The following is a 26719-nucleotide window of genomic DNA, read 5'->3' on the forward strand; positions in this document are numbered from 1 at the left end:
TGGTGATGCTTTAAATCTTGTGCCGCCACTAGATCAAATTTATCACTTGTCAGTGAAATAGCTCAACTTTTATTACACAGAAATACACTAGAGGATAAAGCTTAACCACTGTGGCGATCCCCTAACTTTTTGCTGTCAGGTTGATATGAATGTTTTTGAGTGAAATATCTCAACAGATAATTTAGCAGGCATGAAACTTGTCCCATCTTCTCCTTTAAACTATAAACTCGCTACCAGCACCCAGGAAAGTACTACTCAATACCATCCATCCATTCGCTTATCCTTTTCAGGGTCGCGGGGGGCACTGGAGCCTATCCCAGCTGTCATAGGGCGAGAGGCAGGGTACACCCTGGACAGGTCGCCAGTCTGTCGCAGGGCTAACACACAGGGACAGACAACCATTCACACTCACATTCACTCGCACATTCACACCTAGTGGCAATTTGGATTAATCAATTAACCTATCCCCACAAGTTGCATGTCTTTGGACGGCGAGAGGAAGCCGGAGTACCCGGAGGGAACCCACGCAAACGCGGGGAGAACATGCAAACTCCACACAGAAAGACCCCGGCCTGATGGTGGAATTGAACTCAGGACCTTCTTGCTGTGCGGCAACAGTGCTAACCACCGTGCCACCGTGCTGCCATGTGGTTAAAAACATAAAAACAAAAAAACAAGATCACGTTCTTTTCCTGTCAAATTTACACTGTCCATTAACATTACAGACAGGCAGAACTTATGTTTGCTGCCTAGCTCCAACATTAACATGATCATTTTATTATTAGCCATAACCTCTACCTTACAGAAATGGCTATTGCTAATTGTTAAAAAGCTAATGTTAGCATGTGTTCCAGCCAGGTTAATATTCATTACTGTTTTAAAAAAAAAAAATCTTGCTGGAACAGGAGCTTTACTTACCTCACAAAAATATTCCTAAAGACCAGGGTGTCTGTCTTACATTTCCTTTGCCAGGGTTGTGGTGCTACTGTTTACATCTTCAGCTGCTAATGAGGGGAGGGCCTTTCTGCCCATCAATCTGCAGCCATCCTGTGCAAAGCTATCTGCCAACTGTAGGAAGTGAAGACGGCACTGCTGGTGTCAATAGTGAAATATTTAGTGATCTGTCAAGAGACCTAAAAACAAAACAGTCAAAGAAACAGGTTAAAATGACAAGCTTTATTTCATGACTTTTGAACTTTAAAATTGGGTCATCAGATGGATTCCTATTTAATTCTGTAGCCTAAAAATGCACACGCCAACCTTAAAATGATTGCAAATACATCAAATGTACATATCACTGCAAAACCTACAATGTATGCAAACACATAATAAAATCACTCTTACAAACCCACAAGGTAAAATTGAGGCCCATTATAAATTTCCAGACAGAGACCTCACCCAACCACATATGCATTAGGATTTAATTCAGTTCAACTGAATTTTATTTATATACCATCAAACCACAACAGCAGTTACTTCAAGTCACTTGTAAGGTAAAGACCCTACAATAATAGAGAGAAAACCCTAGAAAAGATCGAACAACTCACCCCATCTCTCTTTGCCTTCATTGGCAGCAGCCCTAAACAGCTGCAAACAACCTCGTTCACCTTGAGGTAAGTGCAGATACACCATATAATGTTCTGTGCCTTGCTTACACACACGTCAAATGCCCATTGTTTGCTTCTGTCAAGTCCCACAGTCTGACCGCCTGTGATATCAGTCATTCCTGTTGGACGAGTGACAATGAGTTCAGAGTTCATTCCAGTCACATATAATGCAGTTGCAAATGGACGTCTAATCCAAAAGTAATTTTTAGTATCAGTATCTAAGTATCAATTTCGTTTATAACCCAACTTGGTTGGTATGCCGCTTAGGTAACTACTGTACTGAAAAAAAAAGTAGCTTTTTCAGTTTTATACAAAAATTACTTGTAAGTATCAGTTCTGGCAATATCCCCATTCTAGACCATGAGCTGATATAAATGCCTTTGTACAGCTTCAGACTTTTAGAAGTTCTAGTATACAAAATATAATATAATATACTGCTTCTCCAGATAAAAACTAGCAGACATGCTCATTTTCTAAACCATTGCTAGTCTACTATTCCACCAACTTTTTTTGATTTGATTAATTTATGATGAATTGACAGTGCTTCAGCCTTTGAAGTTCTGCTCAATTTGCCACCAGCGTCTCTTGTTCTCATAAATCCAGAGTCTGTTCTGGGGCAGCCAAGGAAAAGACCCCATGATTAATCGTCATTAGTGGCCTGTTGAGGGCACACGTTGGTGAGATCCAATTTTCAGCTTGTTCCTCGTTCTGCCTCAGAGGTTTCCCTTAGTATGTGGATATTTTGAACTTTCACCCCAGAGTTTTAGCAAATAAGACTTGCTTTTCAGAGACACTTAGGGGTGTAGCAGAATTACAGATGAAAGTTTTAGACACATAAGGACATAGAAGAAGCGCTCGGCACTCATCCTGCTTTGTTCAGTTACAGTTTCATGGCTAAAAGTAAAGAAGGTTTTTTTCCCCTTCAGTCTGTTTACATTTGCAGCTGTCCCATAACATGCTTTTTACACCTTTTTTAAAAAAAAATTTCTTTCCCACGCAATGCTTCCCTTGCGTCACATTTTTTCCCTATTACTGAATCTTCGTTATTCGCTGTTTTAACTTGTCAATATGGTCACCGTTTCGTAACTCTGCCTAAGGCTGAGAGCATTATTTTAAACCTCAGGTAGTGTAGGCTGAACAATTGTCATGCCATAATGAGCCAGTGATTCATTTCAAACTTTGAGGTGGAGGATTTGGGGAGTTTACGGTGGGTGCGGGGGGCAGCGGCTACGCTCTCTGAAGGCCCTTTCATCTTTCATGTTGGGCAGCATCATAGTTTAAATAATAAGGTGACTACATTGATTGAACTTCAGACAATCTGACATGAACTCTTTTAGTTTTTAGTCTAATGGATTTAATGAAGGTGTTCAATGAAGGATGATGACAGCACTGTGAGGCGAAATGTTTCCAGGGTATGCCAGTAATAATATTTGTGTTTACACTGATTCTGTTTGTCCTCTTTAGACTGAGCTGTGCGAACAAAGCAGATCGGAATATTTTTCCAGTGTGGGAGAAACCCAAGAGCCTTTAAACAGCCCCACAAAAACAAAGAAGACTGTGCTTCAAAAGATGTAAGTATGATCTAATGCAGAACTTTCCAACCCCACCAGTCAGAGAGGACACTCAAGTATCTGTTTATATCCTTTATACCCATTTTTTTTTCTTTCTCAGAGCCAAACAAGCCAGTGTCCAGCAAGACCTTTGTGGTTCCACTATGGCAGAGCAGCAGATTGACCAGAGAGTCTGTGCTGAAAACCAGAAACCGGAACTTCAAGTTGTCAAGTCAGAATCAGGCTCAGTGAGTCTGTCCAGATCTGAACAGAAGGTCCTGTCAGAGGCAAACCACAAGGTGCCTTGCTCCAGTGCATTAACTGTAGCAGGAGCTCTAATTGGGACTACTCAAAAGCAGGAGCGGCATGCTGAGAACGATCTTCCAGACTGTATCAACCTAAATGGGACCTCAGCAGGTTTCTGCCAAAATGAAATCAGTCAGGAGACCAGCACGAGCAAGAGGTGCAAGCTGAGTGATGCTGGGGAAGACCCTCACCCACACGGGGCCAAGAGGACGTGCCTTGGAAGACCTCCAGCCCTAATGCAAACTTACTCTGCACAAACATCCAAGCACGACCTCCTTCCTCTGCCACCCCTCCCTCCACTTGAAGCCAAGGCAGAGTCCCAGGCTTCCCCTGTCTCAGAGTGCAAGAAAACCACACTGGAAGTAGAGCTGCTTACTCCAGGGAAACAAGCCCAAAGGCTCTCCCTCACAAGCAATAACACGGCACAGACAAACCAAAACAGGCTGGCCGCAAGTCTGAGGAGCCTATCTGTCAAGCCTGCATCCTCAGGCTCCTCTATTGGTTCCAGATCCACACTCAGAGAGGAGTGGAGTGAAAATGTGCCCAGAACCTCTAGATTACGACGACTGAAGAGGTCCTGAGGGGGAGAGAGAGACAGGCTACAGTAAAGATGCCTGACGCCACAGAAATAGAGATGAGACTCTGTCAGACTACATGCTTCCCCCATACTGTCCATGTGGTCTGCTCAGATGACTTGCATTTGTGCTTGTGTCACTTTTTACTGCGATATCTGTTCTTTTCACATATGCTGCACACGCACAGATCAAATGCTGAACACATTATGGCAACTGATACATGTGCATTTGAGTTATGCTTTGTCAAATACTTGAAACGGATCTCTGCCTCCACCCATAAGTAGTGGTGGTCAAGAACAGCTCGCAAATGAAAGTCAAAAACCTTTAATTGGAGTTAAGATTTGGTTTTGTGTTAAAGATTGGGGATTTCAGACAGGCAGGAGCCATGCAGTACGTCATGGCTTTCAGACTCAAATACTGGCTCCTACGTGTCTCAAAACTGTCCAGTTTACCCGCCGAAGCTCGAGCATGATTGATTGCTGTTTCCAGGTTTATTTCATCACCCCATTCTCAAAAAAAGTGTTTTTGTAGCTAGATATTTTTCATATACCAGTTAGTTGCTAAGCACCTGAAAACAAATCTATAAGTGGAAACATACTGTGCTGCTTTTTTTTTTTTTAACCTAAACCAACTAAATGCAGGAACGTGATCAGTTTTCAAATCAGAGGTTGAACAACAGCTGCTGTCACCAGCCGTAAAGCTCCATTTACAACCCAGTATTTCTATTTCACAACAAAATGTTGACTGAAAATTTTACTCCTGTTTTATTTTACTGGAAAGACATTTCGATATAAATAAATTTTCCCCTCAGTCAAAACAAAACAAAAAAAAAAGCCCCATTTGAATAATTGTGTAAAATTCACAGAGAATTTTGGGAAAGCAGCCGGCACAGATCTCATTGCATTGTTTTCCTCTCACAGAGTCCAAACCAAATGCTGCTTGTGGCAGTTCGACAGTGGGGTCTGTCCAAAAAATGGAAAAAAAGTATTAGTGGTTACAACCTGAGTGTCACCACTAGGAGCCAGTTCAGCTATCAGCTATTAGTCCCAACATGTTGAGGATCTTTCTCAAGGGGTGTTGTAATCTCTCGTCTTTGTTTTAATTCTGGCAAGAAGAGTTTGCCCAAAAAAATAAAGAACATAATAAATCACTTTTACTCCACAGCTTAGGCTTCTCCAGCCCAACTTTGTTTTTTTTTTGTTTTTTAAACTTGCTACAGTATCTTAACCAGACCATAAAGGGCTACAATATCTGAGCGTTATGAGTACTGCGTCTCCAGGACTCGACTAGGAAACCATTAGCTGTAGTTCCCACGCCACGAGAGATCTTTAATATGCTCCAACACGTTTGGCTCAATGCATCAGACTCGTCACTCTCTCTCCAGAACAGAGACAACTTTAATTCTCGTTTCATACAAAATATTTAATAAATATGACTTTCAAAAATATATTGCCAGATCAACACAGAATTCTCAAGTTCATAACACAAAGTCAAAAAAAAGAAAAGGGACAAAGTGTTGCCACGATCTCAAAGGGTTAACAAATGAGATAAAACATGTTTGTCTTTAAGAGCCTCAATTTTTAAAAAGAAACAAAATGTGCACAGAAACAAAGCGGACTCTTGCAGAGCAAGGCAGTGTATTTATCTGATACTACAGTGTTCCCATTGCTCCCCTACTGTTCAAGTACTCACAGTCTAGCTTATGATATTATGCTGACTAAAGCAGATGGGAATTCTGGCGTGTCATACTGATGTGACTTGCCTCGCAACTTGGTTGATTTCGACAGCCTTTGAAATACGTCTGGGTTCAACTGAAGCTGCTGAAGAATTTTTGTTCCCTTAAGTATTTATCCATTAGTGGCAAGCAATGTGTCTGCCACCATGTCCAACCCTTGCAGCAGCCGTGATCTTTTGTTGTCCTAACCTCACTTGTCTACAATTAAGGTCCTGGCAACAAATAATGAAATGTCCAACGTGTGTATGGGAGGGAAACAAAAATGAAGTGTTTCTTTCAGGGCCAAAGCACCCATCTTTTGTCTTCTCTGAAATTTGGCTTTTATTGAATGCATTGGAAACAAAGCAAAACAAAAAAAACCTTGAAAGAAATGGTAGGCTTCCACAGCTATCAAAAGCTTCAAACTAAACTGGAACGTATAAATAAAAAGGAATGATATCTTAAGGCTCTTGATTATTAAGTTAATAAATCAAATATACACAATGATTAATAAAAAAAAAAATGTACATATCTACACGTTCTAAATTGTCACATAAATTCTTCATATTGACAGCAACTGCTGACATCGAACCCCTTTCATCTCCCTCCCCACCCAACCCTAAAAATAAAAATAAATAATAAAGTTGATCTTTTTTTTTTTTTGTCTCATTTGACAGTTGCTGAAGTCTAAAGCTGAAAAAGCACTTTCTCCAAATAGAACTAGAAAAAATTCAAACACATACTAAAAATAATTAGCTCTAGTGTTGAACACGTCGGGTAGTTTAAACTCATTGTACAACAATTACACCAGGAGCCCCTTAAATGTGTCCGCTAAAAAAAGAAAGAAAAGGAAACGGGGAAATGAAATGCATAGGAGGACACGTTTGCAACTAGTTCTACAGTGAAATGTATACCAGTGCTTTGTGTTTCCAGCCAACCAAAGCAACTGTCACTGCCAGTGTAAGCCAGCTTGTCAAAACTTAAATTAGCACGGGGAAATATCTGAAAATACTGAGGGGGAGGAGGGGGGGTCACAACTGACATGACTATTTACACATGCCAAAGCTCCCCCAGTTTCACCCACCACCTGGGTGTGAAGGCGTAAGGCTAGGTTGCACAGCAACACAGCTGTCTGCTATACAATGTAGTCCATCCTGTTTATGCTGTTTGCTGTCTCCAAGTCTCTATTGTCCTGTTTGTTAGTCCAATTAGCGTGCTTGGATGTCGAGTTGGGATTGGAGATGGTCGCCTTCTCGTCCCTCTCCACCAGTGTGTATGCTGGCTGTTTGGCAAAGCGGCCCTTCTGCAAGTGCCTCTCCTTGTCGTCCTCATCTCCCTCGGGATGATTTGTCCTTATTTTGGCAATGATGGAGTTCTTATTTTCATAGTCTTTAATGGCCACTGTGAGGCCCACATGCTTCTCTATAGGGTTCTTGATCTGGTTAAGCTGCTCCCGCACGTTGTTGGTCGTGTTGTCCTCTGAGCTGGTCGCTGATGTCCCGTTGTGGTTGCTCTGTTTCCGCCGCCGGCGCATGCACCACAGCAAAATGGAGACCAGCACGAGGACCCAGATGACAATGAAAATGGAGCTGAGAAGGGGCACTAGGTAATCTGGTAGAAGAAAACAATGACAAGTCAGAAAGAGACCACAAATAAAAAAGAATTGACTCAAACGGTGAATAGTAGGATTTCTGTATTAATGCATCAAGCTAGCTCAGTCATTAATGCGCTTTTGCCAGAACAACCTGACCTCCAAGCCTGGAGCTGAAGAGGAGGCTGCTTCTACTTGGCTGTATCAGCAGTCTGCTGTCACCGTACTGATGAATGGTGAACACAAGTGGGAGTCTGACTAAAAGTCCAGCCAGTTGTACCGCGAGCCAATCTAAAGCCATGTAGCCAAGCAGCTCTGCTCTTTCCATTGAAGATCCTGGCTAGATTCTTTTTAAGCTCCATCACAACTGCCATGAGTCGTGTGGGAGGTTAAGGAATCAGTTTACATATACATGGAATGTTTTTTCTTTGGTGTGCAGCTATGTTGTCACTTTTAGGGCTTGGCTCTATCTCATGATCTGATCTTTAGAGAGAAAAAAAATTGAAAAAAATCCTCCCACCCATTTCAGCACATGCAGGTGTGTGCAAGTGTGGAAAACTTCATAATCAAACAAATAGTTTCAGTTCATACCAGTTTTGCTGGGGCTTGGCACACGCACTTCTGCGATGGCGGAGATGATCGTGTTGTTCCCGTTATGCTTGCTAACCAGGTCAATTATCCTTTCTGTGATCTTTTTAACGGGGCTCCCGTCCAAGCGGTGGTCGTCAGTCGACTAAAGGCAAAGAATAAAGCGAGGTGTGAAATTTAAGTGTTTAGTTGTTGTAAACTGAAGCCACAGAAACTCAACCCTACGTCCATAACACATCCTACCGCAGCTGCAAGAACTCTACGATGCAGGTTATGAATCAAAAGCATTTTTTTGTGTGTGTGCTTTAATGGAAGCAGTCAAACATGGCAGAGTGAGTGGAAGGAAGTACTCACGATGCAGACGTGGATCTCGTTGCTGGCTGAGAATGAGGGGTCACAGGTTATGGACACAGAATGCTCCAAGGAGAAATTCTTGACCACGTATAAGCTCCTCAGCTGCTTACATACTCCTTCCACAGTCAAGCCCTGGACCTGAAGGGAATGAAGCAAATGTTAACAAACACAGGGAAAAAAAAAAAGGGAGGAAAAAAGGGCAATCAAGAAGAAGAAGAAAAAAAAAAAAAGAGCCAAGGCTGCATTTTGGCAGCATGTTCCAACATCCTATCCACCTAATTTAGATTAAAGACCGCAAACTCATATGCTTGTCACTATCTGCTGTCATGCTTGTTAGGCAACTGGCAAGTGATCATTCTATGTGGTGACAGAGTCGCCAGTGGTCCTGTTCAGCTCAAAATCCATATCATCCTGAAATTAATCTCCCCATGTGGTTGGTTTAAGATTGGGATTGGCAGAAGCTAAAAAGTCATGAATGCCTCAGTCTCAGGAACAAAACTTGTATGCAGACAAGGCTCCGAGAGAAATATTCCCCCCACTCCTTCATGGAGCACATTTAAATACATGGCTGAATTGTTAAGGAGTCTTTCTGCCCTGGAGGAATGGGTAATCTTTCACAGTTTGCTGCTCCCATTCATTTAAGACTGCTGGTGGAGGGGAGGGATGGAAAACGAGCCCAAAACCTGTTAAATTCAATCTCTTCCTCCCTGGTGCCTAGGTAACTCACTCGAGGCATGATCTCCTTGTTGAAGGTGAAGGTGATGTTGGCGCAGCTGTTGTCCTGGTAAGTGGAGCTGGGGTGGCATTTGGTGGGGGGCTGGGGAGGGTCGGAGTGCCAGCACTCTCCCAGCTCAATGCAGGGCTTCACAAAGCAGTGGCCCTCCCTGAGGGGGATGCAGCTCTGGCCTGACGGGCACTCGCCTCGGCCCTTGGCACCCAGTTTGCATGACATCGGGCCACACCACATCTGGAGAGGAAAAACACAGGAGCATTGATACATTTATATTACACTGAGTACGCTATACAGTAGAAAACACTTTCAAACTGTCACTGCCATATCCCCAGATACATCTGCATAACTGTGGAGAGATTTGTATTTCATTTACTACTCTGGGTCTCCAGAGGATGAGTCACACTGTACGAATGTCTAAAAACAAAAAACTGGACCAGTGGTAACAGCTGTCCAAAGATTGATTTGTCTCCACTGCATGTCAGAGATCGTTATGTATCACAAACAAACAATACTGTGATGTCAGGCCAAGTTTTAAATCCATCTCCCAGATCTTTTTCAATCCTACGATGCATTTTCTTGCCGAGGTGAGCTCCACTAGTAAGCCAGCAATGTTCATCTAGCGGTTAGACAGCCATGACGATGACAGCACTACTGTCTAACTCACCCAATCGTCCCTTAGTGGGAACCGGTGTGTGTGTGTTCGTGTTCTAATCAACTAACTGCATCACGAAATTGGCACTCCCGAGCCAACTCCACCCAGTGACACATAATGTCGTGGCCCTGCCTACACCTTCTCATGGAAAACAAGGCACCAAACATCAATGCGATCCATTTTGTGCAGTTCTCCGCAGCACTTCTTCCATTCGGAAGCATGACATAGACTTCACAGGTGTGTCGAGCATTCATAAATACTTTACCTTTGTGCACACAACTTTCCCATTGGAACAGTGGCAAGTGTTGCAGTCTTCATCCCATTTCACTCCATCAGGGGTGACGTGTCCATTAACGGAGCAAGGTTTTCTTGTAACTGTGTAAAAGCAGTCACATTGTTAGAAATATTTTCAATTATTATTTTTTTCCCCTTCATTTTCATATTTGTTGGGGGTTGTTTTCCCCATCGTGTGGAGGCTGCTACCTTCTTGGCAGTGGGATCCAGTCCTGTCTGGTGGGCATAGGCAGCGATATCCATTGATCTCATCCACGCAGGTGGAGCCCAAGGCACATGGAGAGGACTGGCACTCATTAATATCTGCCACAGAGGAGAGAAGCCAGGGGTAAGAATTGGTTCCTTTGTGGCACAAAGAGCACAGCAACACAGCATTCAAATATTTCACTCTGCACACAAGTCTAATTGCTAGGCTAAACTCACGAAGGCTGTGCATCATTTGAACAGTACATACTAACCAGTTAATAATAATAATGATTACTTAGAAAAAAACCAAACAAACAAGCAAACATGCTTTATGCCAGCCCTGGTCTTATTAGGCAGCATCATTAGCAGGTATGCAGGAGCTAAAGGCTGGACTTAGGCGAACAAAGGGTTTGCAATGGGAAAGAATGTGGCCATCTGAAAGCCTTTAAGAGGGAAAACAATCTGTGTAATCAGTGTCAGAGAGCATGGCTGATTAGCCGTTGGCCTGCTAAGCTGGTTTCCCCCAGGGAAAGCAGCGAGGCTTGGTGGAGTGACACCAAAATGGCTCAGCCTGGCCTGAAGCACAATGAAAAGATAATTGGCTGACTAGACCTTCCATTTGGAGTGACTGATGGTCCCGGGCATGCTCTAACTGACTGCTCAAACTGCGATCAGGGGGACGTTCTGGAGGCAGGGTTAATACTCACTGATCCGACAGTCTGGGCCAGCGAAGCCTGGGGCGCACTCGCAGCGGTACCAGTTATCCCCATCGACACAAGTTCCACTGTTGTAGCTGGAAAAAAAAAAGAGAGTGAGGGCAGGGGGATAATTTCAGTCTGGAATTTTCTCACCAGTCAACTGAACAATTTCTCAAAGATAATTAAAGCAATCACTCCTATTCTTTGTTTTGGACAAGTGTGCTTGGGTTAGGGAGTTCACTAAACAGAGTTAACTGACTGCATCCCAGGAATGACAGGGGCAGGGTGTATGCCTGGTTCCCAGCAGAGAGTGAAAGCGTCGCAGGTGAGAAACTATCACACGAGGAGGAGCAGCTTGTTTACATTTGTCTAAATCTGCAGGAAATGTTTTTGGCTTCCACTTACCATGGGTGTGGACTGCAGTCGTTGGTATCTGAAAGAGACAAAAAAAATAGAATGGGGAGGGAGGGAGACGAGAGCAGTGAGCATGTTGATTGTTCTCATGTTTTGTGCACATGACAGCAAGAGCACGTCTGAGCTTGCGTGTGCAGAGGCGTGTTGGGCCGGTCGAGCCCGGACTCAGCGCTGCCTGATCACGATGCCTTATTAACAACACTGAGTCGACTCTCACCCTCAAATATGCAACCCACCTCCCCACCCACCCCTTGGCAACACCCATAATTCCATCCCGACCTTCTCCCTCCCGTCCAAAAAAAGTTTCAAGAGGAATTCATGTTTTAGAGTGCATGCATACATGGCAGGGATCCCAGAAAAAAGGGATGGATATATATGTATATATATATAAAAATCAGGGAAGTGGAGGAGGAGAGCTCTAGAACAAGCAGACATGTCACTGTTTGGACAGGAATGCAACGAATGAGAGGGGAGAGAGGGGCGCGTGTTGAGCTAGCAGAAAGGGGGAGAAACATCTGTCTCCACTTTCCTGAGCCCTTTTCTCCCTCCTCCTTTGCTTTCTCCTCTCATGGCCGGCAGCAGCCAGGGAGAGAAGAAAGAAGAGGAAGGAGGGGGAGAGGAGGAAAAAAAAAAGCTACAGATCAAAAGATGATGGGAGAGTCTGCTCTAATCAGATGCAGGAGTTCACCTTTGCACTAGGTAGCACAATGTTTATCATAATTTAATGGCAGTAACTGTCCACCTTTATCTATTACACCACCACCCTCTGCCCTTTCTTACTTTGGGTGCACGTGGGACCCTCCCAGCCTTCCTTGCAGACGCAGGTGAACGAATCCCCCGTCACCACGCAGGTACCTCCATTCTCACACGGGTTTGGAAGGCAGCTCGAGTTTTTGGCTGAGAACAGAGAGAGAAAGGTCAAGTTTGATTTTGTCAGTGAGCTTTCCCAAACAACCAAGAGGATCATCAGCACAATCATGAACCTCAACCCAACTCAGACTGTCTTTGATTGGGCTTTTTTTCCCCCCCGTCTTCTCCCTGACAGCCTTAATTTTCCTTTTTTTACGCCCTATATTCTTTGACTTTGAAGTGTACTGTCAGTGCAATCAGGCATTTTAAGCATACGTCTGTCGGCACTCAAAGGAGAGAGAGAAATGGGCGAGATGAGAGTGGGAGGGAGAGTTGACAGAACGAAAGGATAAAAACTGTTTGTGGACCTCGCAGATCTGACAGATCTGATTAAGATCTGACACAACACGGAGCTCTCCCATAAAGCAAACTTCTTCGTGTGCGTGCGTGCAGAGATGAAACATTAAACCAAGCTGGATGACTCACCTATGTTGCACGTCGTTCCCTCCCACCCCGGGGAACACTTGCACTGGAATGTGTCACCCTCATCATAGCAGGTGCCTCCGTTGTTGCATGTGGCTTCATCGCACTGACTCTCGCCTGGAGGGTGCATGGATAGTCTTTCTTACATGACACTCAGCACAATGTAGAAAATACTGGGTAATTACAAAGAGCCATTAGCACATACCATGAGCCTGCACAAACAGTCTACAGGGGTGTGGAAAAAGCAGGAAAAAAAAAGAAAAGCTTACGGGAGTGGCAAGTCTTTCCCTTCCAGCCATTTTTGCATTCGCAGAAGAAGTCCGTCACCAGGTCTCGACATGTCCCTCCATTATGACAGGGGTTGGTGCTGCAGTCATCTATGTCTGGTTGCAACAATAAACAACAGCGTGATTTATGTGCGGCATATCAAACAAACGTCGTGTTGAAAGATGAATCGACAGGCACCATGAAGGAAGTGTGGCCTTGTTTTGAGGTTGCAGGATAAACAATCGTACTCACTGATCTCGCAGTGGTCGCCTTCCCAGCCGTCACCGCAGATGCACTGGTACACGCTGACTTTGTCAATACACGTGCCCCCGTTGCGGCACGGGTTACTCTCACAATCATTGATGTCTGAAGATGGCAAGAGATGTGTTAGATTTACGACGTGATACATTGCGATCAGTTGTAGATTTGGACTCTGTCCTTACTCTCGTGGCAGTAGGTGCCTCTGAAACCCTCTTGGCACTCGCAGCTGAACTGGCCCCCGGCCTGACTCTGACAGCGACCGTGAGGTCCACAAACGTTTGATGAGATGTAACGCTCTCCTCCTGGTGTGCTGTTGGATGCCACGGCAACCGTGCAGCTATCAATCACTGCAGAGAGGCAATCAAGTTAAATAGTAAAACCAATGACTTTATGAAAGGCTTATTGCAAATTATAAATAAGCCTTAAACCAGGTCCCATTTTACCATAAACAAGAAGGGATGTAAGACACATTACGACAGATCTAAAGGGCAACAGGCCTTTACAGATATAATGCCCATGTGGTTAAAAAAAAAAGTCCAGAGGAAAAACAGTACTGTTAAAAAAGAAAAGGCAAATAAAAAGAATGACAGAGATAAGCTGTTATGCTTTCATAAGCAATTCATTCATTCTCTATTTTACTCGGAACTGAAATCCCTTCCTTTGCCCCCGTCTGATCAGGTTAGGTGAGCTGGGTGAATTTGTTCCCCTGTAATCACTTAATTCTTGCCAAGAGCAGAAAGAATCTTGCGCCTGGTATCTGACTCTGTGGTTGGTCCACTCACTCAATTACACAGACGGGGAGAAAGAGAGAGAAATGTGCGCATTCACTGAGGGGGAAAAGAAGAGGTAGCCCACCAAGTCATTACTAAGAACACACACGGTGCTATCAGCCCTTTGCCAGGTTTTCAGGGAAGAATCATCGGAAAAGCTTTGCTGAGGAGAGGGAGGGAGGGCCATCATCAAGAGAGCGGAACAAAAAAAACAAACAAAACAAAACAAAACCCCTGCTCACCTTGGCCAAGAAATTACTTTGAGTGAAACTAAAATACAGGTATTGCCCTCATGGGAAAAATGTGGGCAAAGTATCCAGGCAAATAGTGAATATCTGGCCTTATTCAGCATTATACAACATCACAGTGCACAGATCATCTTTCAGGCCCCTCGCTGGGGGGGGGGGCAAAGAGCTTGCAGTACTTGCATCAGGAGACGTACCTTTGCACGTGGTGGTGCGACAGTGGTCCTTAAGGTGAGAACAGTTTTTGCCCTCGTAGTCCTCTGGGCAGGCGCAGTAGTAGTCTGTGGCCAGGTTGAAGCAGACTGCTCCATTCTGACACGGGTTGGGCAAGCAGTAATCAATATCCAGCTATGGAAGAAAAGGTTTTGAATAGAGAGTAATGAACCTGATAGTTGACATAGTTTCTGCTACAGAAAACAGAGCAAAACCCACAGCATCCTCCCCACAAACTGTGCCAGGAAACAACACACGCACAGCGCTCAGAGGAGGGGAGGGGGGGGACGACGAGCCAGAGACATAGGACCCGTCCTCTGAGTCTGGGCTTCAGCGCTGAGGAATGTATCCCACTGTAGCCAGGAGCAGCTTCAACAAAGCACTCCCTTTTTAAAAAAGGAGGACTGTGGAACAACAGCCGTTTAAGAGGGTGGGGCAGGAAAACTTTACAACAAGCCCAAAAGATACAGGCAGCGCTAGCAAAAAGAGAGGCTTAAAAACGCTGAATGAGGAAAGGGAAGATGCTCGCACGCACTGGTGTGGGATAGTGGTGGGAGTCGTGCCTCACCTGGCAGAGATTTCCTGAGAAGCCAGTCAGACACAGGCACTGAAATCCGTTCACTTCGTCCTGGCAGCGGCCGCCGTTCAGACACGGCGAGCTCGCGCACTCGTCGATGTCCCTCTCGCAGTGCTCGCCGGCGAACCCAGGCGGGCACGCGCACCGATAGCCGTTTACCAAGTCCTGGGAAAGAGAGGGAGAAAGAGAGTATGAGGGAGAGAAGCCGGAGCTAACCTCGCACAGCCACAAATTTGATTAACTGCTTTCAAAGGGTGGGGTCCAAACAATAACTGTCAAACCAGGGCACAGAATGAACAGGACGGGGGGGTAAATATCACAGCTACACAATTATTTCAACACATTTTCCTGGCACGGGCTCAACGCAATAATGTTTATGGTAATTCTATCTAGTGTGGTCGAGAAACTTGCGCGCCCCTCCCTCAGAAACCCCTCTGAACCCACTCCTCTCAGATTTGATTTCAGAGGAATTCCACAACAATTCCACTGTCGGTTTGGAGGGAACCGTTTACGGCAGCTATTTATACAACCGCTGCAAATGTCTCTGGCTTCGACAAAAGAGACACAATAAAGCAAACAAGTTGGCAAGCAAACCAGCAATACCAGATAAAGCGAGATGGGTTTTTGACCTTACCTTACAAGTTCCCCCATTCTGGCACTGGTCCTTGCAGTCGTTTATATCTGCACATGAAAACAAATCCGAGATTTAATTCTGAACAGCTTAACTAAATAGTCTGTCTTTAAAAACAAGTCTGTGCTTTGAGTTTCCCATGCTAGGGGCCTTTAAAAACATTGTCGGAGCTGGAGAGTGCTGTGCATGTGAGCTGGATGATGTGGCTGCAAAACTCGGTGCAAAACAGCGTATTGAGCAATCCCCTCTGCTGCCAAGTGAAACTAGTCCCTGCGATTGTTTTGAGCCACCCTTAATCACCGTGGCCTTGGCCACACACAGGCCTCATAATGATAAAGCAGATTCATTTATACTGCAGGAGGAAAAAATAAAAAGGAGGACTGCACTTGTCCAACTCTCCCCAACACCTTCACATTACAGCTTCTATGCAGCATGTAGACGATGAAAGGAACTGAAATATCTAAAAGAGCAACAGGAGCTGGACAGACGTTCTGACCCGCAGCTGCCGCTGCTGACAGGATTCAGACTCACTGATGTCACAGTTCTGCCCCGTCCAACCAGGGAGGCACTCGCAGAAGTATCCACCAATCAGGTTGCGGCATGAGTTGGCATTGACGCAAGGCTTGCTGTCGCATTCGTTGGCATCTAGAGGGTGAGAGAATGCAGTTAGTGGCATGCACACGTGTTGCTGACAGCTGTGAAGTGGTGTAGAAAGGGTGAGCGATTCACCAATTAGACACGTCTTCCCCGTCCACTGTGAAGGACAGTGGCACTTGTAGCTGTTAACCAGATCCTGGCAGGTACCGCCATGGTTGCAGGGGTTGGGAAGGCAGTCGTCAACATCTGCGCAAGAGAAGAGGGTCTCGTGTAAGCAACAGGATATTTTCTGTGAAAAGGTACTGACATTAAGAATGTGCACACATTCAGGCTTACTGATCGTGCAGGAGGGGCCGGTCCAGCCTGGTGCGCACTGACATTCGTAGCCTTGACTGGTTTCTGAGCAGCTCCCTCCATTCGAACATGGATTTGAGAGACAGGCGTGTTCGGCTACAAAGAGAGATCACAAAACAAAAAATCCTTGTTGTTTTAATGACAAACTAAGCATCACAAATATACATATTTCTGCCACTGTGCCTGCTAACAGAATATATGTTATTTGTATTGATACTGAAACAAGTCGTGATGTGCAAATGCAGGTTCTGGCTTTGATCCCTTAGAAACGTGAGCCCTCTACCCGCGGTCCAAGCTGTTACACGTCCACGATCGAGTCATTCCTTCACCTCTGAAACCTCCTCCTCTGCCCCGAAAGGCCGCTCAAAAATCCCCCTCTCTCTCGCTCTCATTACCCGCCCAGGCAGACTACACCACCAGGAAATCATCTTTCATGCTAAGTTGACCCGGCCAATGCACCGTGACTTCCCTCTGACTCCCCGCCATTCTTCTTCTGAGAGGCGGCACAAGATGAGAGTAGCGGGAGGGAGAGCGGGAGAGGGGGCAGTCGCGGCACCTCCTTCACAGATGAGTTAAGGATGAGTGAGCACCAAACAAATCAAAAAATTAATGATTCGCTCGAGGAATAACTCGGCAGTAGGAGGTGATCGGCGGACGTCCCCTCGGTATGCCGTGGGGAGGAGGGAAGGGATGCAGCGCTCGCACCCTGGGGCCTCCTTGTTACAATAGCCCAACGCATCGTCCGGTCTGCAGACCTCCTGTTATGAGGGGCATGGTTTCCTGACATCTCTGCAGTTAAGCTGTCAGCACCCTGCGAGCCTCAGATTTAATGAGGAAAAAAAAAAACATCATCTCCATGGTAAGTGTTTGCAACAGCTGAACCTTAGCAACACACCCCATCTGTCTCGAGGAGAGAAGGATGACAGGCCCCAAAAGATCAAGATCGGTGGATTACCTGACTCAGGGGCCACTTACTCTGGAGTGGAAACAGATTATTGCCGAGTTACTGCCTCCTCTGATTACAAACTGAAGGCACCTCTGACCTTTTGTCTGCAAGCTTTGTGAGCCCAGAACATTCCCATTTATTCTAACTGTAAGAATGCTTGGAAGATATAGACAACACGGACACTCACCTCTCTCACAGTTGGCTCCTGAGTAACCCTCCGCGCAGGTACACTGGTACTTATCAGGTCCTGTGTTGATACACGTCCCTCTATTCAGGCACGGCTGGTGAGTGCCACAGTAGTTCAGGTCTGGGAGAAGGAGAAAAAAGAAGAGAGGGGGGGGAGGATCACAGTTTGTTTGGGCACAACAACGGCTGCTCCTACAGTGAGCGCAGCTGAAATAAGAGAAGGAAATTAACCTTTATCACAAAGGTGACCGCCCCAGTTGATGTCACAAAGGCACTGCCACGGCTCTTTACAGGTGCCGTGCACACAGCCGGGGTGGGGGATGCACTTGTCGCAGTACTGACCCTGCCAGCCATACAGACACCTGGAAAACACAAAGATATAGATTTTTTTTATTAGTCTTTTATTTATCCAGGTAAAAAAATCTCATTGAGATTAAAAATCTCATTTTCAAGAGAGACCCGGAATCATGGATGCAGAAAATTAAAAAAAACAAAAACAAGTAGAGACAGACAGTGACAGACGCACAGCCTTCAGAAAAGTTCACAACCTTCACAGAAGAGGTCAGATAATCCACGCGCTGCCTAAAAATGTTAATATTTTAATCTTCCATGTATTCCAGATTCGTTCAGCAGCTACTGAGCCATAATCTTAACTTAATAAAGTACACACTAGCATGAAACAAACCAGCTCCCACAACTGGGCTGCATCTTAAAAGACCGCAAATGAATTTTAAGTAGCAGGGTGTTTATGTAACGGCCTTTAAACAATACTTGGAGCCGCCGCCGCCGACGAAAGAGGAGCATTTAGCTTTTTACTAAACAAGGAAAACAAAAACCCAACACACTAAATTACAGTTCCAATGGGACCTTTAGCACAGCTAACATTAGCATGCGACTAGACGCTCCCTTTAACATCACTACGCCTGTGGCTTGGCAGCGGCAGACGAGGAGGGTTCAGCCTTCTTGGCTGTTACACTGCTGCTCGTCCTGGTTCCCATGAGTCAGAAGTCAGACTTGCGCCCCGAGGGTGAGGACACAGCCTGCTGACCACTGAAATATCCAGGTTCATAATTACACCGATAATGCTGCTCCCTTTCTCGCTCGGCTCCATAATTAAGACAGCAATGCAGCCCCGGTTGATAAATCGGCTCTTTAAAAAGCTGGCAAAGCGGCGATGCAGTCCCTGCTGCTGAGCCCAGCGACAGGAAACGTAGCGTCCCCCCACCCCCTGCGGGCAACTGGGGGGGGGGAGCGGCACGCTGATTAGCCTCAAGAAACGGACGGACTGTAAAAATAAACGCGGCAGTTAAGTAAACCTCAGTCTGTGATTAAAGAGGCTATTCTTAAAAGTGTGCTAATCCCCCTCCATGAGAAGTGGAGCTGGAATCCCCGCAGCAGGATCCCAAATCATTTACAGTTATTACACAGCCAAATTACTGGGGAATGTGACATTAGACTGTGCAGTTCTGCTGATGCACAAAGATTTCATACCCATGAGAATCTGATAGGTTGCAGCGGTGCACATGTGCCTTCTCAAAGTGTTGTGCAGGCCACAGGTGCACTGTTGTTACTCCATTAGCAACAGCGGACGCTCAGGGTATCACTAAAGACTCTAAAGTCATTAAGCTACGGCTTTGCTGCGACAACGGGGCTGCCAAGCCTGCAGCTAATGTTGCTATGTACTGCAGTTGTTTGAGACGCCGCAACAGCCCAACGATGGGAAACTGCTCACTGACTACAGCAGCAGTAGATCTTGCTTGGAGAGTTTGTTGGCGGAGTGCATATAAACAGAGTTAAACCCTGAGCTTTAAATATAGCCACACCTGTACAGGGACTAAAAGACATTCAGGCTCTTGTTCTGCCAGTAGTCACACAAGCAATTACATGAAACTCGATGATGTCAAAAGCTTGGGAAAAACAACAAAGCTGCAGCACAGAATGAACAAACCTGATCATCCCTGTGCTTGATTTATGGCCAAATCAGACAAGTAAGAAAGCAACCATTGCCTGAACTGTGGGAAGAGCCGGACGCCGTGGGGCCCTTCTCCGGGATGAGGATGAGAGTCGACTCTTACTGCGCGCACACAATGCCCTAACGCCGATACCCTTCTGTGCTGGGCTTTTCCTCTGGCTGTGCGTGTAAACAGCATTAGGAAGCCATTAGCTACATAAACAATACACTTTAAGACTCATCCGAATGTTACACACGATTTCACTGCTTAACACTTCCCCTCGTTTGGAGAGCTACATTTCCAGCAGGGCTGTGGCAGTCGAGCCCTACTGCGCAGACTGGCAGCCCCCATCCACAAGAGCTCCACGAGAGATTTACAAGCAGCTCAGCCTACATCTCTGTTAAAGCCCTGGTAGTGATAGTCTGTTGGCTGGGAAGCCAAAAACATGTACAGAGAAAGATCTGTGCCATGTCAAAACTGGTGCTTGGACACAATCCCTACACATCTAAATGATCACCACCACAGGCTTCTGGCAACACACCCCACAGCAAGTGAAGGCACTTGAATCAAATGGCTCTCTGCGCAGGGTATTCCAGCCAAAGAAGATAAAAGGCTGGCTCAGTCCAAAAGGAGCGAAGATTGGGATATTTTGTGGGGAAAACAACATTTGGACTGTTAAAAGAAAAGAGGCTTAGATTAGCTGTTGTCCCAACTGATATTAGATGACAGCTGGTAAATAATCAGCATACTGATATACATAAATTGGAAAACATTGGTAGAACTTATTTTGAGAACACCATCATACATTTTGCAAAGTAATCAAATCACTTTTTTACCAGAGGGTGCAAATAATTCAACTCTGGGTAGTTTGTTTTCACTCATGTGTGTATTTTTGCTTTGTTTTTAATCTGTGAAAATAAATCATTTGAGCACAGGCCCCTGATGTGCAAACATCATCACCCTTCAGCTTACGTCACTGCGACTTTGTGGCTAGATTTTTCTACTCTTTTCCCCTTCGCTTCAAAAAGCGCCTCGAGACACATCTAGCGTCAGCCACCGGTAGTGTTTCACCGCAAGCACGTGGCTCTTTCCCACCGCAGGCAAACTTCTTCTTTTTTTTTTTCCTGTGTCTGAGCTGGTTGCACCTGCAAAGTTTTTGTTTTTGTGGTTCGTTACCCAGGAGAAGAATGCGCATGGTGCGAAACACTGCGTAAAAAACTCTCTCATTGTACCAGGAAATCGCTCAAAAATCACAGAGTATGGGGATTTTGTTCGAAAGACACATCCCTCCCCTGCAGGGCCAAGGACGAGGAAACGTATGTTTATTGACAGTTTATTACTGCAGAAGCTCAAACTGTTATATTTGAGCAAGCGTTGGCATTTGGAATATGGAGGAATATGGTCGAGGGAAGTTCCCTTAGCTGACATCCTATGGATCAGGAAGTAGTGTAAATGTACAAGAAGGGGAAACTGGGTAATCAACGGTCAGCATTTCATTTGGAAAAGTGCAGAAAAGTCTCACGAAGCAGCACTTACTTGCATCCACCTGGTTCCTTACATGATCCGTGCTCAGTGCTGCAGCCCTGTCGACATATAGCTAGAAGAAGAGGAAGAATTAATCATTTAACTGCACGGTGACTAGATTCACACTTGGCCTGTGGCAGTTATAACAGCAAATAATATGATTAGCGCTATTTGACATTTCTGTCTGTAGAACAATCAGAGCTGTTTACAGACAACCATGCATGCCTTGCCAAAACTACCCTGGATCCAACTTCTCCTGGTTGCCCTCTTCACAGCCCACAACTGTTAGTCAATCAACATTTAACAACATTTTAGTGACATACAAATCAGCAGACTGACAGTCTAAGAACCGCAGTCTCATGGCATGAGACATTTATTAAACTGACTACTGCCCAGGCTTGTTTTTAGGAGGAAATATGATTTTTTTCACACTCCTAGCAGGAAAGAAGAAAAAAAAGAAAGGAAAAAAAGAGGGGGGCAGAACGGAGATGTCATTCAATTCAACAGAAAGCATTTCCTTCATACACATAAAGACTAATCCTGCAGTCTTACGCAGTTTTCTCCAGAAGCATCTGTTTCAAAGTGACTTCTTCCATTACTTCATGCTGCCATCTCACCCAAGGCCTCACCTGTGTTGCAGTCAGGTCCAGACCAGCCTTCCAGGCAGGTTTTGTTTCCATTGTTGTCACACGTATAATGCCCGAAGAACTCGTCTCTGGGCCGACAAAACTTGTTGCAGCCGAAACCGTAGTAGTGCTCGTCGCAGCTGACCCGGATCTGGTATTCAAACTGGGCTACGGGGCCGTTGTGCGTCAGCTTCTGCCATTGCGGGCTGGGGTTGATCATGCCAGAATGAGAGGCTTTTTCTATCAACCTCCCATCTACACCTTAAAGGGGGGGGGGGGAAAGGAAGCACAAGCAGTCGTACTTGTGAATTTCAAAGTAAAGGAAAGAGAAATACTAATTTTTCTGTTTGGTTCTTTTGAGTTTCATCAAATGTTTGGGCCTGAGAGGAGAAAACAAAAACACCCCAACATCAGTGGAATGCAGCATCCTACATTACGCTTTTGGCTTTTGCACTTTGCTCCGAGAGCCTAAAACCGGACCAAGAATTCTGACACAAATTGCAGAAGATCCCTTACATAGCAGATTATATGTAATTAAAGCAACTATGTGTGTTGGAGAGGAAGAAAAGTAGTGGGATGAAATACAGGAAAGAAAGAAGAAAAAAAAAGGATGCGGGTAATGAGCACTTTTAACTGCTTTTTTTCTCACGCTTCCCTTTCCAACTCTCCATGGTTGGTTTGTGATTCTCAGGTTTACAGCTTGAGGAAACTGCTGGTCTCTGACGCTGCCCTCTGCATCTGCTCAGGCGAGGACAGAACTGCAGCCGCCGTAAATTACAGTGCGAGGATGCCACAGTCACTACTGGGAAGCCAGCCAGTGTGCCATCAGCACTTTTCCCCCCAGTCTGCCTTCCTCACATGCATTTTTTTTTTTTTTTGGGGCACCAACAGCTCCCAAAAGTATTGAAATCAACACTTGGAAGATTCCATCTTCACTTCAGGAGGGAACCAAGTTTATGTTTTGATTGTAAAGATCCACACAGAAACAGACCTGCGTTTTTGTCAATGTGGAAGAGGTCACAGCTCTGGCAAATAGAGGACGGAGGCGAGAGCCACGCTCGCAGAGCAAACACGCTCACCCCAACCTCCAGACACCGCACCGTCTACATGCAAGCCCTTTCGCATTAACACCACTCATTCACTCGCGCTCGCTACTCCATGTCTAAATCTTCCACCTGGGAGAGAATGAAAAATGTGTCACAGTCATCATTTACTGCGCTCACACGAGCAGGGGTGGTTGACCGCGAGGTAAATCGCTCCTGTGTGTAGTATGATGCAACGCAGCGCGGGGGGGGCGGGTGGATGGCCCGCTGTTATTTATTTACTACGCTGTGTACGGCGGCGTCCTGAAATCACAGTGCCCGGTGATATTTCGCAGTACTCTGGAATCCAAAGATTAACCGTGTGGTATTTCTCTACCGACTGCTGGCCTGCAGTGTCAGGAGTAGCACGCCCTTGCTACCTGCTGCCTGGCTCGTAGCTTAACATAAATCAGACCAACTTTAAAAAGTTTAGAAAGGACATGCTAGAAAAGAAAAAAAAATTTTTTAATCTAATTTTTAAAAAAAAGAAGGAAAGCTGGTTTCTCAAACACGCTATAAAACTAAACGATTCAGGTTCTACATTTACACAGGTGTTTTAACTTGAGCCAGATGTTTTATTCTGTTCAGGAATCTGTTTAGATGTCGGTCAAACACACGAAGCCTACAGAACCTCAAGCCAGCCTGCTGGAGGCTCAGAGGCTTAAACAGCACCTCATGTGTACATTCGGGGGGCTTCTCACACCAATGCCCTAATGGGTCTCCGGGGAGCGGCAAATACAGCAGAAAAGACCGAAACCTCGCTGAGCTCGAAAAAGACATAAACAAGCACGGGATAAGGCCCTGCCCTCATCTGGAATCACAAAGCTGACCACCAGCCAGCAGGAATCCCAACAGGAACCAGAATTTAGTCAGGTTGATCGCATAATTATGGGAGGAGCAGCTCAAGTCTCAGAGTGGCAGAGTTGTCAAAAATAATTTCAAGCAGTTTAAGTACCAATATTTCACAGATACCCCGCTGGGCCCTCTCTTACTCTGCCCATGTGAAAATCCCCACATAGCGCCACCTCCTCTCTCATAGTGGTGTCTACTTCTTGTCACTTGTCCTACTCACTCCAGTTCACTAGCATTTTGCGTGGTGATAGAAAGCCGCTTTTGTGGCTGAACATCTTTTTATAATCATCTTAACCCCCACCCGTCTGTGGTATTGACCATCTGTATTTTTCAAGGCATTTACCCAAACATTATTGACTAGTAGTCGTCCACCGCACATGCTCTGAGCTCAGCCCGCCTATATGCCTGCGATCATGCACAGGCCAGAGGTCACTTTAACCTCAAACAGAGCAGAGCTCTGAGGCTTCAGTCTCCTACACACCAGTCAAAGCCTCAAGCTGGTCGGCTGGGTGAACTATGTTTCACGCCTCAGTGACAGTGAGACAGTGTGACCCCGACCCTGGCTGGCAGCACCCGCCATCAGTCATGAGCCAAATAAAAATGTTTTTTCTATTGGGGGAGCAGCGAGGCTCTGTTGTCTTAAAAAAGAAAAAAAAAAAAAACCTTGACAGCCCTCCCCAATCCCATCTTCTTCCTCTTACTTCCTTTAACTCATCTCCTCCCTGTAGCCACCTGTCAACACACTTTAACACACACGCACACACAAAACCACCCAGTGGACCATGTGGAAGAGGGCAGGGGGGTTCAGGAAGAATCAACTTCCTTCCCTGACCTTCAACGAAACTCCTCCCAGGCACTGCTGTGACAGGGGGGAAAGGAAAAAAAAAAAGAAAAAAAGAAGAAGAAATGAACAGAAGGCAAGATGGAGATACCAGACAAGGAGAAATACTTACCACTGGTTTCATTGTTGAAGTCCAAGGCTTCCACTATCAGAGTGTAGGACCTCTGAGGAAGACAAGACATACAGGGAGCGTTAGTGGAGAGGAGGAGTTCCTGCATCATAAACAAAATGACTCAGTGGCAAATCTTTTGAAAGACTTCATGATAAGTTCAGTGAATTACGTCACAGTAGTGCCCTTGTGGGGGTTTTTTACTGACCATGCAAACTAACTCGTAGGAGGTTCACACGTTCTCCCATTTATCGGGAATGCTGCAGTTCTTGGGCCCATTTATCTGTGAGGTCTGAGGGCTGGAACGTGTTTTTCCTCAAGTGTCATAAATGGTACATTTGTAACGCCTACGAAAAAAAGAGACTAAAATCCAGAACTTTTCCATTTCCCATGACCTCACCAACCTTGCCAATGACGTTTCATCTGCCTCTCACCGGGTTAGCCTAAAACAAAGCCTAGTACAGAAACCAACGTGAACTATGAACAATAGTCCCGTTGATCTGATTAAGAGGATAAGCTCGAGGTGGTGCGGAGGTCTCTGTGATTAGAATGGCAGACACAGTGAGCAGTGGTCTGGTCTAGGTGGACACGCACCCGGCAGGACGGCGCTGGACGTGCCAAAAAAGCAACCGTAAGTCAAAAATAAGAGCGCACAGAAAAAGCAGAGCCAAAGATCTGTCTTCATATTAGCCGTTGTAACCTTGCCCCTCTTTAGAAACAGTTTTTCCCCAAATACAGTTTTTCCACATGTTTATAAAACGGTGGTGAGAGGCCAGTTGATTCCTTTTATATATTTTTTTCTTTTGCAGCGTAGGTGGGGTTTTCAGTTTCATCCTAATTTATGGACTTCAATAGGCGTGCTATGATGAAGCCAGGCAGAAGTGCTTAGGAACGCCACTTTATTTTTTAAAGGACAAGCAGAAAAATGGGACACACACACAAAAAAAAAAGCGTAAGAGATGGTGAAATGGGGAAAAAAACTGAAATACAAGAAAGGGGAAACCACAGAGAAACTGAATGAGAGCTACACTCTGGAGGGCCCGTCTACATTTCAGCACTGCCAAAAACGCTTTGTCCGATTCAGGGTCGGTAGCGCTCACACCGATATCGGCTTACACATCCACCCTGCGCTGTAGTTATGAGGGAATCGGACAAAGTGTCTGCGAGCGCACACGACAGAGTCCCAGAAAAAAAGCATGCGGCTGTGAGACGGTGTAATCCACTTACATTAACTTGGGCATCCAACTTAAACACCTACTTGTTACATTCACACGCGTACTCGGCCGTAGCAGCGATGCTTGGAGGCATTTCAGATATATATAATTTTTTTTTTTGCATGGCCTCTTTCTGCCGCAGCAATGACTTCACGATAAACAAACCAGCTTGAAGGAAAACCCCTGGTCTCTTTCCACAGAGGAACAAAAGGGGGCATGAGTCATTCCTGATGCTTTTTCACGGCTTCACCTTGTTTTCTCAGGCATTCGCTTTTCCATCTTTCCAGGAGACATTCGTCTCATCCCGTGCCAGTATTTCGCTGCAATCAGGGCAGCCATTATTTGAGATGCAGCGCTCATCAGCAACAGCCTTTACAGTATATTCTGACTCACAATTGGCTGCAATCGCTTGCAGCAGAGCTCCAACAAGTGAGTCAGTAGTTATGTGATACCTAATCACCTAAAGCCACAGCCCAACCTACAGAGAGTTGCTTTAACAGTAGGAACAAGAGTCTTCTGGCTTCTCTTCAAGCATTAAGTAGTATTGTGTAAATGTTGTCATTCACCTCCTGTGACCAGCACTTGACACAGTTGCAAAAGAGTAGACTTCTCATTAGAGAACCAATACTCCAGCGTAAAGAACAGCGCTTGGATACATCTAGCAAATGTTTACAGACTTTTGAAATATCAGGATATCACCCATGTGACAGCACAGCACACGTGGAGAAGTCATCTTAAAAAATGGGAACTCAACTGAAAGATAAAAAAAAAAAAAAAAAATGACGAGAAACATCTTTGGAATTTCCGAATCATGGTGACATTAACTTGACGTGTTTGTCATTTAATGTGTGGAGGAAAAAAAGAAGAGGATTTTGTGT

At 45.3% G+C, this 26719-nt stretch overlaps 2 protein-coding genes across 3 annotated transcripts in view; one reads left to right on the plus strand and one right to left on the minus strand.

The window, feature by feature from the left end:
- LOC102202599 (protein SLX4IP) overlaps positions 1 to 5362 on the plus strand; it is a 32678-nt gene extending 27316 nt beyond the window's left edge. Inside the window, exons 7-8 of the mRNA XM_005742472.2 lie at positions 3072 to 3178; positions 3279 to 5362. Coding sequence (XP_005742529.1) covers positions 3072 to 3178; positions 3279 to 4044 — 873 coding nt within the window. The 3' untranslated portion in view covers positions 4045 to 5362. The remainder of the gene's footprint in view (positions 1 to 3071; positions 3179 to 3278) is intronic.
- A 55-nt stretch (positions 5363 to 5417) lies between these two features.
- LOC102202320 (protein jagged-1b-like) lies at positions 5418 to 24960 on the minus strand. 2 transcript variants are annotated; one of them, XM_013913215.1, is made up of 25 exons: positions 24836 to 24960; positions 24631 to 24682; positions 21747 to 21998; positions 21130 to 21190; positions 17873 to 18003; positions 17643 to 17762; positions 16492 to 16605; positions 16288 to 16401; positions 16090 to 16203; positions 15562 to 15608; positions 14919 to 15092; positions 14335 to 14485; positions 13305 to 13469; positions 13114 to 13227; positions 12864 to 12977; positions 12598 to 12711; positions 12043 to 12159; positions 11254 to 11281; positions 10858 to 10943; positions 10154 to 10267; positions 9936 to 10045; positions 9013 to 9252; positions 8286 to 8423; positions 7935 to 8076; positions 5418 to 7363 (listed from the first exon to the last, which is right to left on the minus strand). In XM_013913215.1, the coding sequence occupies exons 1-25, from the start codon at positions 24836 to 24838 to the stop codon at positions 6888 to 6890; spliced, it is 3291 nt and encodes a 1096-aa protein (XP_013768669.1). In that variant the 5' UTR covers positions 24839 to 24960; the 3' UTR covers positions 5418 to 6887. The 2 variants fall into 2 exon arrangements, with proteins under 2 accessions (XP_013768669.1, XP_005742528.1); XM_005742471.2 differs by having other exon boundaries at positions 21747 to 22004; positions 24836 to 24959.
- Between the last annotated feature and the right edge of the window lie 1759 nt (positions 24961 to 26719).

This window comes from Pundamilia nyererei, unplaced genomic scaffold (assembly GCF_000239375.1).
Source record: "Pundamilia nyererei isolate P.nyererei 1_Seehausen unplaced genomic scaffold, PunNye1.0 scaffold00120, whole genome shotgun sequence".
NCBI lineage: Eukaryota > Metazoa > Chordata > Actinopteri > Cichliformes > Cichlidae > Pundamilia > Pundamilia nyererei.

What these genes read in the sequence shown, in the direction of transcription:
- LOC102202320 (XM_005742471.2), bottom strand. An exon ending in AGAATGGGGGAACTTGTAAG is followed by an intron (nt 15,093 to 15,561) that starts GTAAGGTCAAAA and finishes TCTCTTTCCCAG; the next exon opens with GACTTGGTAAACGGCTATCG. An exon ending in AGGCGACCACTGCGAGATCA is followed by an intron (nt 12,978 to 13,113) that starts GTGAGTACGATT and finishes TGTTGCAACCAG; the next exon opens with ACATAGATGACTGCAGCACC.